Source organism: Daldinia vernicosa (assembly GCF_022497035.1).
Source record: "Daldinia vernicosa strain CBS 139.73 unplaced genomic scaffold F5Y00scaffold_9, whole genome shotgun sequence".
NCBI lineage: Eukaryota > Fungi > Ascomycota > Sordariomycetes > Xylariales > Hypoxylaceae > Daldinia > Daldinia vernicosa.
The window spans coordinates 428,479-442,501 of record NW_025953925.1 but is presented as its reverse complement, the minus strand read 5'-3'; the positions used below and the strand labels follow the sequence as shown (position 1 = coordinate 442,501).

Sequence of the window (14,023 nt, the reverse complement as noted above, 5' to 3'; positions counted from 1 at the left end):
ACTTATCTAAGGTATATACTGCTATTCGTATTACAGCGCTAAGGATTATGTCGTAAGCAGTCCTACTTACAGGAACGATGGCTTCGACTCTTATCTTTCTTGTCCCTTACCTGAAATCGGTATTCGTGATACAGATGACCAAATCAGGTGTTGCGATTACCTTACGATCGACTACTTCGAATATAGTGGCCATCCAGCAGATAGGCTTTGCAAATATTGTGGTCACATAAGTTGCTCATGTTGTGATACTGTTCGAGAAACCACGTTGAATGAATTGGATGTTTTATGGTTGGTAGGGTCTGGAGGTATTTTCATAGGTAGTGAGTTCACGTATTTAGACAACGTAAAACCTTGGATATATATACTTAACACATTAACCAACCTCTGTAATGTAAGATAACCATCGCCGGAATGTAAGCTATTCGAATAATATTAACTGACTACCTAGGTACTTAGGATCAACCCCTTACCCCTTTTCAGTGGCTAACTCATTGATTGATTATCTGGCTACGTTATAACTACCTACCTTTATCCTAAAGTCCAATAGCTCTACCCTTCACATAGATGATGATGTTAAGACCAGCACTAGTACCGCAATCTAAAAAATTTTCAATAATCTCGTCGGCTCTCGTTTAGTTACACGGACCACCCATTATGACCATCATCTCAAGTAACAGGTATACAGGCAAAGACTGCTTTCCGCACCAATTAAGTCGCATTTACGCTAAGCATACACCAATAATAATAGACTGATTCGTATGAATACAGCATCTAGGAATGTTTGAATTTGAATCCACGAGCTCTGTCCCGTACATTCTGCGCCGCTCTCGCCTTGCCCAGCGCTCTCGCCACCTGCTAGAGTCGAACCGGATTCTGCCATAATAAGCCTACCCCAACGACGATAGCAGCCGTGCCAGCAGCCATGAGCCTAAATCAAGGTTAGAAGAAGGATATTATTATATAGCACGGTCATAAGATTGGGAATAACTTACGCTTTGTTCCTGCGGTCGTGTAGCCACGACGCAAGACCCCCAATCCATTTCACGAACACGATCCGTATGCAAGCTTCGAGCCAGTCCGGATATTTATTGCGGCCCTGGAAGTGATGCGTAGAAGGTGGAGTAGCCGGCCTGTCAATTATACGTTTCCGTAGGCCTGGCGGGCTGGTAGTACCCAAAGATGTTGATTTTCCTCCTGCTTCGCTTGTACTCTCCACGCTGGAACTGTCACTCAAGCACCTATCTGGTGTGCGACGTGCAGTAATAGTTGTGCTGGGCTTAGGCAAATCGCTTTCGACGACGGCTGGTACGTCGTCATTACTTCCCGAAACATCTGCGTTGTCTTCCGGCACTGGGTCCTCCAGTACCGATGCAGTTTTGTCTGGGACCAGCTCTGCGGCCTCCGGAATATTCCCGTCGGAAGATGCAGGTGGTGAAGGTAAGGATGGCGGGCATTGTTGAGATTGCTCGGCCAATTTCCTGGAATCAACCCTCATGGCAATGCCTTCGTCTTTTTCGTCATCGCTAACGACGCGATCAGGGGTAGGAGAACCCCAAGAAGGTCCAGGATGTTGTACAAACGGAGCTGTGGCATCCTCCATCTCACCAGTCGCATGCCCGTTGCGAGCTTCATCGTCTTCAAAAATTGACCCCAGAGAGTTTGACGATGATGCTCTGCGACCGGAATGCGACCGCCTATTGCTATTGCTGGGGCGGAGATTCTGTTTAACATCCGAGAGTAACTCACCCTGGTTATCTAGTGATTCGGCATTCTTGCGATTCTGGAGAATTGTAATTACAGGTGACTGTGGAACTTCGTCGACAATTGTGCGGTCGGCGTCTATGCTCGTCGAAATGCGTCGCATGGCAGCCATGATAGACTCCCGATTGTCCGACGGGAACTCTTCCAAGTGAGGATCGTCAAAGTCTAAGTCTTGGTCCTCGATCTCAATAGCCGGGTTGCCGGACTCGGAATGAGATTTATTATCCTTGATAATGCCATCATTATCGGATATGTCTTCTTTGTGAAAAGACGGTCCTACGGACTCGTGGGAGAATATAGGGCATAGGTTTTTTTGGCCCTCATCTACGTCGTCTAAAGCAGATTCATCATTATCCAGGGTCGCAGCGACGTTGGCGACCTCCGCAGCTGTCTCTGAGACTTCACCAATTGGAGTGGTTGACATGCGCCGGGTACCTATTCTTCCTGCTTCGCCGTCTGATATCTCCGGCTCAGGAGTCTCGGGATCTAAAGTGCGTGCCGAGCCAGACACCTCGTCAGCTGTCTGTGCGAAGTCCGGAGTCTCCGTGCCACTGTTGGTTTCCAACCCCTCTGATTCGTTGGCCTTAGGGTTTGGCACCTCGGTGACATTTTCTTGAGTCGCATCAATTGAGACTCTGAGAATATTGTTCGTGTTTCCAGATTCGTCCGTGACTTGGGAATTGCTATTAGTATATGAAGGAGTAACGTAAGTGAAAATAAATAAATATTTACCTGTATCGGCACTTTCATCCAAGGCCCACCAATCACCAGATCCTATGCGGAATTTGTATTGGATTTCAGTGCCATCGTCAACCATGACTTGTTTAGTGAATAGATAACCTCCAAGCTGGTCGATGGCGACATCCATCTCCTGGGGCTGCCATGGCGGCTCCGAAAATGAACCTGCTATATAGATGGGAGGATCTGTGTCCTTCCTCTTATAGGTAAAGGTAATAGGGACCTTTGGGGGAAACATATCGGGTGAGTTAGAAGCTACTTTTCGATTTATTACGAGTTCATGACTAATTGAAGCCTGTCGAGGGTCGACCGAGTGTCGGATAGTCGGTTCGACAAGTTTAGGATCGAGGATGGAGTCCATGAAATGAAATAGATATTAGGGGGCCGGATGAGGCTTCTGGGCCATCAATCAAACCGGATTGGAGTTACTTCGGCCGCTGTTGTGCGAACCCAGATTCGCGGATGCTCGGGTAAGAGCCTGGAGAGAGTCTGGAGAGAGCCTGGAGAGAACCTGGAGAGACTCGAGGCGAATCCAAAGGGAATCCACGGAAGTCCAGCTACGGGATTAACGGGATAACACAATCTAAGATTGTGGGATCAGTCCCTCGCCTGGAAATATATATATATATAATATCTCTTATTCAAAATCAATTAGCTTTTTCTTTTATTGTAAAGCATGGGTTAAAATTCTGACAGGCTGGAATGGTTTATATGAATGGGCTTGCATGATCCATGTAACTTTTCATGTACAGCAGCTACATACATACATGCAGCCTTCATGCAGATAAAAGGCAGGTATGTAGGGATTGAACTTGATAAGGTGTTTGCTCAATTGATAACTTACAGTTGGGCAATAGTTATTGATGCGGTGTTAGAAGGACTCTAAACCGACGATACTTGGTAAAATAATAGATTTGTGCGTGTGTGTGTGTATGTGTATTGGTAAGAGGATGATGAAACGATAGATCCAACCAAGCCAACTGAAAAAGAATCAATGATAATCTCTGAAAGTGACAATTCTGGTATAAGGATTTCTCTTGGGTGGTAATGGCATCATGCGAGAACCACCTAGTGCGTGTAGGTAGTAGGAGGTAGTATGTAGGGGAGTAGGCAGTAGGTAGGTACTTGGCCTAACTCCCTTAGACGGCTGGATGGTCGTGGCATGATACCAGGTAGTTATTAAAATCAAGCTGCGTCAGGACGACGCAGGTTTTACGCTGGTCTGGGTCGTTCCATTCATCAGCAGTTGCCACTGGAGCAACCCAACCTCTACAAAGCCAAGGTTCTTATGGATCCGGACCACTCCCCAACTCGCGAGATAGTGAAATGTCCAGAAATGTCAAGTCGAATCATCACTCTTGAATCCATCCCTACCTGCCCATATCTATCCATACCTATCCATACCTACCTAACCGTTGAGGCTCACCAGTATCCCCGATGTGTCAAGAAGCTTGTGGGACATGTACGCTTGTAGAAATATATGCTTCTAGGCTTGAAGGAGAATGGTAGACACGTTGTCGTATCTGTAGGCCGAGTGGACATTTGGGAAACGTGTCGCCCTCCTGCCCTCCTGGAGGAGAGGTTGCATAATGTGAATCTAGCTGTAATTAGGTTCGCCTATCAGCCAACGATGCGAGTAGCGTAACGCTAAGTTCATGGTCAAAAACGTAAAGCTTTGTAGCTGGATGGGCAATGGGCTACGATGGAGAAGCGGGGATATGGAGACAATGGAGACGATGGAGAGAGCCCCACTACTAATCCGTAGTACATCTGCAATACATAGTGTACCTATGTACATATAAAGAAACAGTGGAGGACCTTCTCCCTTCTCCACTGTCATTGACTCGGTCCATCCGGGAAAGCGGATATGTACCTACCTATGGTTATGTAGGTCGACTATGTTATACATAATGGCATACATATGTTAATCTATGAATTGAAGAGGTAATTATGAAATGATAAGATGAATAAAAGTGCGCCACCGTTTTGTTGAGACATTACACTACAGGTACCTAATGTATGTAAATCAGTTTCTAAGTTCTACGAAGGCCCACGGAGCAAAAGTTCCCTCGCTCATGTCGGCAATTACAACTTCGCCCATCAGATAAGTAAAGGGTTTGACAGCTTAGTAGATGTTAGCGATTTGTATGGGTTTAACCGCTACGTTCATAAAAGTTACGATGACTCTATGTATGAATGGTTTATTTTCTTTCCATGAGTAACGACGTCATCTTAATACTAGCTCCAAAAGAATGTTACCTTGGAGTAAATCCTCACCATGCTACCAACACAGATTCACCCCACCTACCTAAGTATTAGTTTACCATCAACTACCTAACAATATCGCCTTACCCCTTACGAAATACAAGTATCTAGGTTAGATCTTTTAGGTTCAGACTATTCAAACGCGACTTTAAGTGCGGTATTGTCCTTGTTAATTTTAGCCCACTCGGCGCTCTTCTCCCATATAATGCGCTGCCTCTCCTTATCCAGCACCGCGGGATCAGGGTCGTCTTTCTTGAGGAGCGTATAATAGCCTCGTTCTCCGTCTTCGGCCTTAGCAACACCCAGCTCTATGATATCAACGCCAGCCTCGCGCGACGTGCGGAACGTCGGGTCGGCAAAGCGTTGAATCAAAGGCATTAATGGTTTGAATACGATTTTCTGTATTACGATTTTCTGTATGATTTTAATGGAAAGTGGGACATTGGTTCGAAAAGCGCGGGAGTCGCCAAGGTTTCCGGGATTTATGGCCACGACGGTGATCTTGGAGAACTTGGGGTCCTTATAGCATCAAAATGTTAACCAAAGGCCAGAGAAAATAAAGCGTTCAGGATATTCACCTTTTGTAGATATTCGTTGAGTGGATACATCCAAGTGGTAATGACCAATTTCAAAATGGCATATCTCTGGGCCCCTCTACCTTGCTTATCGCGGTCCGCGGGTGGATGTATCAGGAGGTCGATGTTATCAGGAATTTCGGGAAGATATGGCGTCATCGGGCTCTTTTTACGATAATGCGAGATACTCGACAGGAGCTCAATACGGCCGCCATCGGGACTGAAATGTTCGAGAAGGCGTAAGACTAGTGCTACATGAGCGATGTGCCCGACTTGTAAAGTCTTATCATATCCGTCGACGGTGAGTTCGGGATCGGCGACAAGATTCCAGTAAAACGCATTGCAGATGATCGACTTGATGGCGGGTAAAGATCCACTAGTGATCTGCCCCGAGATGGTGGTAGCAAATGCATGAACGGCAGTAAGGTCGGCTAGATCAAGCTCGTAAATATATGCTTTTGCTTTGGGATACCGAGCTATGATATCACGTAGGCTGTTGGTATTGACATCGGTGTTGGCAGCACTTCTGACGGTGAAAACAGCAGTATGCTGCGGATATGTTTTGAGAAGGTGGTCAACGGCGTGGAGACCCGCTGAGCTATTAGCACCAGTAAGTATAACGGTGCCAGATATAGTGGGCATAGTGGGTGCTGAGCTGTAATGAGACAACGGCGCGAGATAAAGAATGTAAGACAAAATTGTATGATACACGAGTTCACGCACCTCAGATACCTATCTAAGTATATTAAAGGGGAAACAAAACGACTATGTGCATCACTTCGGACCAACAACATCTTATTAATTTAACTAGCTGGATAGCATCTTCATCCGAAGTCCTACATAGTGTATGTAGTATTAGAAGGATTGTATATTGTTTATAGCTTCAAATACCTGACGAGGGTATTAGCGACTTTGATTGGCTAGTTAGTTGCTTCTAGGACGAATGAGAAGCTTCAATTCTTTCCACGCCTCTACGGAAGTCCCCATCAAAAGTTTTGTCCATAGGCCAGCCTCTGTCAGCTTTGACCAGCTTTGACAGGGCTTGGCAACAGCTGTAGGCATATACTATCCATATTACACTATTTTCACTTACATATAATAACCCGCGATGTTGTTTTTAAATAATAAAACTTATAAAGGCGTATAAAGCATTTATTAATTTTATACAAGATTTAATTTCAATATTTAAATTAACATATTAAAGCTAAGATTAAATATGTTGTAAAAGGTAAATGTTTATATATTTATAATCTTAGCTGCCATATGGTATTAAGTCTTAAACAGCTGTAACAAAAGCTGTCAGGTGGCACATATGGACAAAACTTTTGATGGGGACTTCCGTACATAGTGTGACGAGCTTATGTGGTTACCTCTGTAAGGCTTAGCGCTCTAAATTTAATATGAGCTAATGCAGGTAGAATCGTCAAAAACTCTGATTGGCTACTCGTATTTCTTACATCTGATGGCGTATCTCTTTTCATTGCTTGGTAGTTTTTTTCTTTCTTTTTTGGACCCATAAGTATGCCTTGAAGTCTGGAAGTTCAGTCCACAGTCCACTATAGCTACGAATATACTATTACTTCAGCCACAAGCACGTCAATCCTGCGCACTCTTTTGGTAGGTAGGTATTAGAAATTGATGGGATTACCATACTTGTCTACTTCAGGGCTTCTTATACGAATAGGTAGGTACTTAGGCTCGTTACTACCCACAACCCTAACTCTCTAGGTTAAAACTTGATACAATAATTGGTACCGTAGCCATTTTAACTCTTTCAACTACTGATAGGGGCTATAAGCTGAAGCTGTTCTTGACTTCGAATATTCTAGGAGATCTCCATGCTGGGTACCTACGTATTTAAAATGAAGCGACGTCTAATATAGTCCGCGGGTTGCGTAAAAGACATGGCGTGGAAGCATTTCATATATCTATTGTGTGAAAATACCTTTTAGTTTCTCTCACCCCAGACTCCATGGTCGTTTAAGAGTATATCAGAGCTTCCCAATGAAAATACGTCTAAAAGTTTTCCTTTTAGGTTCACATCAGAAGTATACCTAAGGCATGGCTCCTATCTTAAGTCAATATTCTATCATGTGTATACGATGATCTTAATAGTCATAAATGATCGCGGTTACTTGCGTATAATTCAATTAAGAAAATAATATTGACTAAAATACGAACGATAGATAAGATAAAGCTATCCACGTACCTAGGTACTGATTTAAGGCTAATTAGGTGGGTATCTTACATAATGCACAATACACATGTGCCTACGTTAGGTACCTAAGTACCTATGCGTAGATGACATATGAGGTACCTATGTATCTGCCCCACGTCAAATAGTTTCCATAGAACAACTCATTAAAGAGTTCCTCATTACAACTTCTAACAACAGTTGCGCTGCCAGCTTTTGGTACAGAATAGCATAGTCTACATTCAAATATCTGCTCGAATCTCCTGTATTACCATGTCTGTACCACCGCAGCTAATTCGCGTGAAGCGAAAGGCCACAGAGGAGGCCCCAGTCTCTTTTCTTCGTAAGTTATCGCGTTACCCGTTACCCATCTCATTACGCGCCGTGGAGAAATTAGCAGTTGACCTTTATTCTAGGTGTCCAGGAGAACAAGAGGCACCGGAGCGAAGCCTTTGTGTATCAAAGACAACAAGAGCGAGCTAATTCTGCCGAGAACATTCCATCCGAATCGCACAAACCAATCATTCATACCTCTCACCCGCACTCGAAGACCCCGGCATTCCAAAGCCCCAAGACATCAGACACTATCGTCAATGATGGGTCCAGCGATAATGAGACTACCAGCGAATCTTCCAAGTCCGCGAGCCCTGTTAATACCCCTTCTGAGCCTCGAAGATTTCACATGTCGAGAAAAGATATAATGCTCGCGACGGCTTCTCAGCCCGGCCGATCTCATGGAGGCGTCTCGAAGAAACGTTCTGCACCTGCGTTATTCGTGGAACGCAAGATTAAAAGAATCTCGTCTAGACCCCTTGAAAAGTTTCAAGCTATTACCAATGCTGCCAGTCAAATACCCGGACCAGCACCTACCGCAACGGAGGACATGGAAATTGACAAACCAGAGCCTCGCAAGCTCAAGAAGCCGGGTGTAGCAAAGCTTGCAAAGAAGCAAGATGGGGAAAAGTACAAAGCCGACCTCCCGCAATCCATAACCGAACGATGGAACGTAGATATAGACAAGTTAACGGCTGAGCTGGATGCATACACAATGGAGCAAATTGGTCTGAACCTCCAGAAGGCCGAAGAGGAGAAGCGACAGCAACGCTCCACTGCCAGCCAACACAGATTCAGGCCCAAACCGATCAAGCGATATGCAGAACGACACCCTGGGGAGATACAAGCCCCGGCGGACAAGGATATGATGGATACGGATGCTGATATCAGCGACAGTGATAGTGACTACATTATCGAAACCTACGAACGTGTACCTGCAAGCAAGATGGGAGAGCACGTGCCTCCACACAGCGTTGGACTCCTCGTGTTTGACGAAGAGCCTGATATGGAATACTTTTATGGAGAGGATGATAATAGTGAAGACGAATGGGCCGAGGACGAGGAGGACGAAAACGGTACGTCTTACTCTCTAATTAGAAGGTTCCCTATTGTTCAGCACACTCACGGGTATATAGCCGAGAATTATTACGCAGCGGACTACCCCGATGAGGAAGTTGCTTCGGATGATGAGTTCGATAAGAATCCATATTCTTTCCGAACCGGCAACGCCTCAGATCTCGAGGAGTATGATCTAGATGAAGATGACGGCGATGCGGCTTTTACCGATAAGGACGAGGCAAGCAGATTCGCTGCGTACATTAGTCGTCCTCGGGATAGGTTCATGGCAAACCAACTGTAAAAAGTGCTATTACGAAATCTCGATATCATCGTTACCTACCGCGCGGCTAGTCTACGAAGCACATTATTAATTTGTGCCAACATCTATGAATGGCTGGTTTTTATTGAACGGGTTGGTCTACAGCCCGGCCCGGTATTCTAGCATAGCATCGGCGTTAGACCCCTGGTTGTAGTTTTCCGAAATATAATTTGACGAGGGAAAAGGGGGTTCTACCTTGCCCAGCCTTGTCCGGCAGGGTTTAAGCAAACATGCCCTAGTCCCGATCCGCATGTGAATCCCGAATGGCCCGAATATGGAATGGATATCGCCGTGGATGGCCATCCTTATGACAGTCGTTTATTGGTGCGGTAGCACTGTTAGGCAAACTTCACCTTCAACCTCTCTCGTAGATAGACAGGTAGCACAGCCGATGAATCCAGCCAGTCTGAAGAGGAATCACATAGCATTGCATCCCACTATTTTTTGCTTTCTGCAGCGTAGTAGTCATCTATATAGCGTGAATTCTAGCAAGTGCTTGTTCAAGCCCCGGTGTAGGTGAATAACACACCATAACTACTAACTTGTTCACGCTGAAGAAGATGATGATTTATTAGGTAAACAGGCACATAGCTGGCGAATGATGAAGCTGATTACGACTGAAAATGTCTGAAGAAAAAAAGATGGTTGCTTTTTATTCCTGCCTTAACGAAAAAAAGGCCTCCCTTGATACCGCTTGACCGCCCAACCATTGCATATACGCTACGAACAAGTACTTGCTGACCAGATAAACCACCTATTTAAGACACGGGAATTTTTAGAAGACAACTAGAGCCTCACGAGTAGGCGAACAAAATAGGCAGAATCGAAGAAGAAACAAAACAATAGCCGCTTCAAGACGCAAGAAAGAAGGAGAGAAAGGAGGTTATATACATTAATCCGTGCCAATACCCATTTCCGTGTCCACGTCCTCATTCGTTAATCCGTAGCCCATACGAACGAAATAAAATCAAATAAAATCAGATTAGATCAAGGAACCAGCGAATCGGTAATTCAGTCAACCCGGTTCCAACCCCGAGTACCCAGAAGGAGGAGAGAGGATAAAAAAAATATAAAAAAGAAGCTGTGGTTCCCAGTGCCAAGTCAGCAAGGCCCCCCTTTCTCGTTCCCTCTGACGCCCCCAACCTCACCGCCTCCAGACCATTTGTTCGTTGGGTGGCTGTCCCTCGCCATGCTTAGGCACGTTAGGTAGGCAGACGGCGCTTCCCCGTCGCGATGTATTTCTAGAGATGGAAGAAATAAATAAATAGATAGATAGACTCGTTATGGTGGTGGTGGGGGTCTGGGATTCGTAGATGACCCCGTGGATAACTCGAGTTGGTTGGACAAATAGATACAGACGAAAGAAAACGGGAGAAGCCTATGAGGCTTTCGGATCGGGCGTCTATGCATGTAGGTATTATGTTAGGTATGTATGCGTGTATGTAGGTAGATATGTCTGTCGGCTCTCCGAGATGGTCTGAGTGAGTGAGTGAGACAACAGGCGGTATAGGCTCTTAGTGTCTGCCTGAGCGTCGTACTGTCTCAAGTCAGTCACCTATGGCTTCCTCCGAAGGTAGGATTCGCGTAGAACCCGTCTTCCGTCTTGACGACGTGCGAAATTTGGAGAGGGTCGTCTGCGAGCTTGGGGGGCACGGCGAATTTGCTCTCTTCCGGAGAGGCCTCGCGTGGATAAGAACGCTTCTGGGCGTCCTTGTCGCCGTCCGGCTTGAAACAGCAGACGCAGTTGCCGCTCAGCAGCTTTTCCTTCCATATGCCCTTTTCGATCGCTTCACGTCGTGCTTGTTCCTTCTGCGCAGCGCGCTCCTCGGCTGGTTGAATTCGTTAGCTACGGCTGCTATGGAAGGGGGAAACCCCCCTATCTGACAGGGACTTACCTAGTTCAGCAGCCGCGATTTTTATCTTGTGTGGCACCCAGTCGTAAAGCATGGCTCGCTCGGGGTATAGGTAGGTTAGGCTGAAGTATGGTTTATTTTCCTTTTGCATTCGAACCCCAGCAACCACTGCCTCTACGTGTCCCTCGGGTAGAAACACAAGCCTTCTTCCCTTGTCTATAAGGTGAGGGACGTGTTGGTTGTCTCTGTAGTGAACGCCTTGGATGCCTTGGGTCCTGCGTTGCTTTCCAGGTGGCATTGGGAATTTCTTCCTAAAGAGACGCTTGTTCTCCTCCCACGAAAGCTTCATCTCGTATTTGTTAAATCGAATAAAATCGGCCTCCTCTGTTGTGTACTTGAGGTTGTTGTGGGTGGTCTTTTTGTTGCAGCCTTCCTCAGAATCTTCAGACAGTGAGGGTTGTGATCGGGGTCGATGACAATAGCCGTGGGACTGCGGTGTGTACTGCTGCTTCTCCCGATAAAATACTGGTTGCGAATCGCAGAATTTCAAGGAAATGTCCAAGGAGATGTTCAAAGAAACTCCCCTTGAGTTTCGGGGTTGCGAAAGGAGTTCTTGACAACCATTAGATTCCTTCCTTCTGAGATTGAGCCACTGGACGATAGGATCTTCCGGCGCCGGAGAGCCTGGCTGTGATGAGAAAGAGTACGCATTTTCGGGCCCCGGGCTAGACTTAGGTGTCTGTAGCATCCTCCGAGGTCTGTGGTGGCAAGTGGGTCGACGACCTTCACACTCCTCGGGTGACAGGATATGGTAAACACTTGGGAGTGTGACTGGTTGGAGCCTGGCTTTCTTCGAGCTTTCAGCCAAGTTATCACATTTACGCTTAAGAACCTCTCCACGAAGGGGTACTAAGCCAACCCGAGGAATGTCATCGGGCTCGTGCCTTGACTTCGGTGACTGAGGGGGTGATGACCTAATCGAAATGTTCTCCCACGGCTCTGTGGTAGTCGAAACATTTTCCCACGCTTCCGCGGTAGAATCATGGGAGAATGAAGAGCCGGACCTCTCACTGATTGGTGAATGAGGATATAATGAGATATCTGTGAGGCGAATCGTGCTTTCAACTCTTCCATAAGAACTAACCGGTGGAAGTAGGCATGTATTCAGTGGGACCGACTCGGACTGTGGCGTACGGAGTGGGAGTGGTGAATTAAAAAGCGGTTTTCGCTGAATAGTTGAATGATCCATCCTTGTCATATTGCTATCGTATTGAATTGGCATGCTATTGGTAAAAGTCGACTCGTTGATATTATGAGAAGAAGTAAGGGTAAGGAATTAGATAAAGACTTAGATAGTGAAGAATGTTTGCTGATCAAAGCGTGAAGGGATGAAGACTATTTATGACTCTCGAATCGATGTAAGAGGAGGATTTAGTGTGGGACAGGTACCCTACTGTTTAATATAGACCAACAACGTCCCGATATACAGGGTTGAGTCTACTGAAGACTACTGAAGAGTACTCGATGCAACCTTACAGACGAGCAGCAGCCCTGCAGTAGAGAGACACCCCCGGGGTGCGGCTTGAGTGGTGACTATTGGTACTCCGTCTCTTGGCTTCTAATATATACCACGGCTTGGGGTTGATAAGTACGCCTATGTCTCTAATAAAATGACGAGAAAATGGCTTTTCTTTTAGAAGATTCTACTAGTCAAGCGATTGGCGGGTATATGAGAAATATGAACTACTGCGGAGAATACGCCATTCTGCACCGAGAATCTAAGTTCGACAAGAGGCGAGCGGAAGCGGGAGCGGTGGCCAAATGTGGTAGGGTAGGAACGGACGATACAGAGAATGACAACGCTTGGTCGAGTGGCGGTATACCCAAGCAGAGGAGCCCATCCGTCCCCAGTCTGAGATGCTTGAATGGACGGACCACGGCGCAAGGGGGGGCTCGAGGTCTAAGGCTATTCTCGATACAGACCTGGACAGCCCAGACACACTGTTTCAATCAATGTAACCACATCGATGGTGGCCGATCGTGCATGAGACCAAAGCCAGAATAAAGGCAAGCAAGACATTATGAGTATGTGGGAATAGCCATAGGTACTAAAAAACGCCCTCCGCATTAATGGTATCGGATATCGTCTAAGGCGTAAGGCGGGAGTCCAGTGGGATAGAAACAAAGCAATTGAACATCAATCCCGTCTTTTCCAGCCGATAAGTCTAATTACCGCCGTTTGGCACTGTGAATGACCTCTTATGTGTCAACGGCACGCCATTCGCTTATAACCCTGAGAGGTTCCCAAGCTGTCGGGACCGGTCTACCAATAGAACCATCGAATAGGTCCAGGGGCAGGCCAACCGAAGAGGGGGTGAAAATACGCGGACCGGTTATAGGATGGAATAGATGTGAAGGACATAACTGAATTATGCCAGATGTGCTGTCAGCCGGCGATGGGGATTGTCAGGAAGCGCGCATAAGCAACCCGGGCCATCATGGCGCCAACCACTTGAGAGAACGCTGTCTTAGGGTGTCATTTGTGAAAGAGGCTTAGGTTCGTCTATATAGGTACCAGGTAACCTAGGTAGGCACATAGGTAAAGACCAAAAGCCGCACGGTGATGTGCTTTTTCGGGTTCCGTAAGCGCGACAACATAGCTTGTGATTAATTTTCATTGGATCATTTTATCGTGGGGGTCGTTCGTGGTCGAGACTTTTCGACACTCGGGCCGGTCAGAGAGAGGTGAATAATCGGGCTAAGGGAAATCATTACCCAACTCGGCTCTGAAGAATTATGTGGCCCTGCGCCTATGACCCCCGACAGTGTAAATCAGGCATGTGAATCGCATGTTACCAACATGGGAACATGGGGAAATGCAGAGGGCGCCAAATGCGAAAAGATGAGCCATTTACCATGATGATAA

The 14,023-nt window shown here is 46.2% G+C and overlaps 4 protein-coding genes across 4 annotated transcripts; 1 reads left to right on the top strand and 3 right to left on the bottom strand.

Moving 5' to 3' along the window:
- Nucleotides 1-855: 855 nt before the first annotated feature.
- F5Y00DRAFT_259243 (uncharacterized protein) lies at nucleotides 856-2,860 on the bottom strand (the record flags this gene model as incomplete). The annotated part of the gene is made up of 3 exons (XM_048010842.1): nucleotides 856-928; nucleotides 993-2,433; nucleotides 2,494-2,860. The coding sequence occupies 3 exons, from the start codon at nucleotides 2,858-2,860 to the stop codon at nucleotides 856-858; spliced, it is 1,881 nt and encodes a 626-aa protein (XP_047867682.1).
- A 1,715-nt stretch (nucleotides 2,861-4,575) lies between these two features.
- F5Y00DRAFT_229197 (NAD(P)-binding protein) lies at nucleotides 4,576-6,173 on the bottom strand. Its single transcript, XM_048006728.1, has 2 exons — nucleotides 5,343-6,173; nucleotides 4,576-5,283 (listed from the first exon to the last, which is right to left on the bottom strand). Exons 1-2 carry the CDS (start codon nucleotides 5,979-5,981, stop codon nucleotides 4,897-4,899), a joined length of 1,026 nt encoding a protein of 341 aa, XP_047867681.1. The 5' UTR covers nucleotides 5,982-6,173; the 3' UTR covers nucleotides 4,576-4,896.
- A 1,533-nt stretch (nucleotides 6,174-7,706) lies between these two features.
- F5Y00DRAFT_216840 (uncharacterized protein) lies at nucleotides 7,707-9,372 on the top strand. The gene is made up of 3 exons (XM_048005583.1): nucleotides 7,707-7,876; nucleotides 7,950-8,942; nucleotides 9,003-9,372. Exons 1-3 carry the CDS (start codon nucleotides 7,807-7,809, stop codon nucleotides 9,224-9,226), a joined length of 1,287 nt encoding a protein of 428 aa, XP_047867680.1. The 5' UTR covers nucleotides 7,707-7,806; the 3' UTR covers nucleotides 9,227-9,372.
- Nucleotides 9,373-10,760: 1,388 nt separating this feature from the next.
- On the bottom strand, nucleotides 10,761-12,578 carry F5Y00DRAFT_216818 (uncharacterized protein). The gene is made up of 2 exons (XM_048005582.1): nucleotides 11,140-12,578; nucleotides 10,761-11,073 (listed from the first exon to the last, which is right to left on the bottom strand). The coding sequence occupies exons 1-2, from the start codon at nucleotides 12,377-12,379 to the stop codon at nucleotides 10,796-10,798; spliced, it is 1,518 nt and encodes a 505-aa protein (XP_047867679.1). The 5' UTR covers nucleotides 12,380-12,578; the 3' UTR covers nucleotides 10,761-10,795.
- Between the last annotated feature and the right edge of the window lie 1,445 nt (nucleotides 12,579-14,023).

Excerpts from the sequence above, each read along its gene's own strand:
- F5Y00DRAFT_229197 (XM_048006728.1), bottom strand. The coding sequence starts at position 5,981 with ATGCCCACTATATCTGGCACCGTTATACTTACTGGTGCTAATAGCTCA. Across the intron at positions 5,284-5,342 it reads TCAACGAATATCTACAAAAG|GACCCCAAGTTCTCCAAGAT; the intron begins GTGAATATCCTG and ends TGATGCTATAAG.
- F5Y00DRAFT_216840 (XM_048005583.1), top strand. The coding sequence starts at position 7,807 with ATGTCTGTACCACCGCAGCTAATTCGCGTGAAGCGAAAGGCCACAGAG. Across the intron at positions 7,877-7,949 it reads GGCCCCAGTCTCTTTTCTTC|GTGTCCAGGAGAACAAGAGG; the intron begins GTAAGTTATCGC and ends CCTTTATTCTAG. Across the intron at positions 8,943-9,002 it reads GGACGAGGAGGACGAAAACG|CCGAGAATTATTACGCAGCG; the intron begins GTACGTCTTACT and ends ACGGGTATATAG.
- F5Y00DRAFT_216818 (XM_048005582.1), bottom strand. The coding sequence starts at position 12,379 with ATGCCAATTCAATACGATAGCAATATGACAAGGATGGATCATTCAACT. Across the intron at positions 11,074-11,139 it reads AATCGCGGCTGCTGAACTAG|CCGAGGAGCGCGCTGCGCAG; the intron begins GTAAGTCCCTGT and ends GAATTCAACCAG.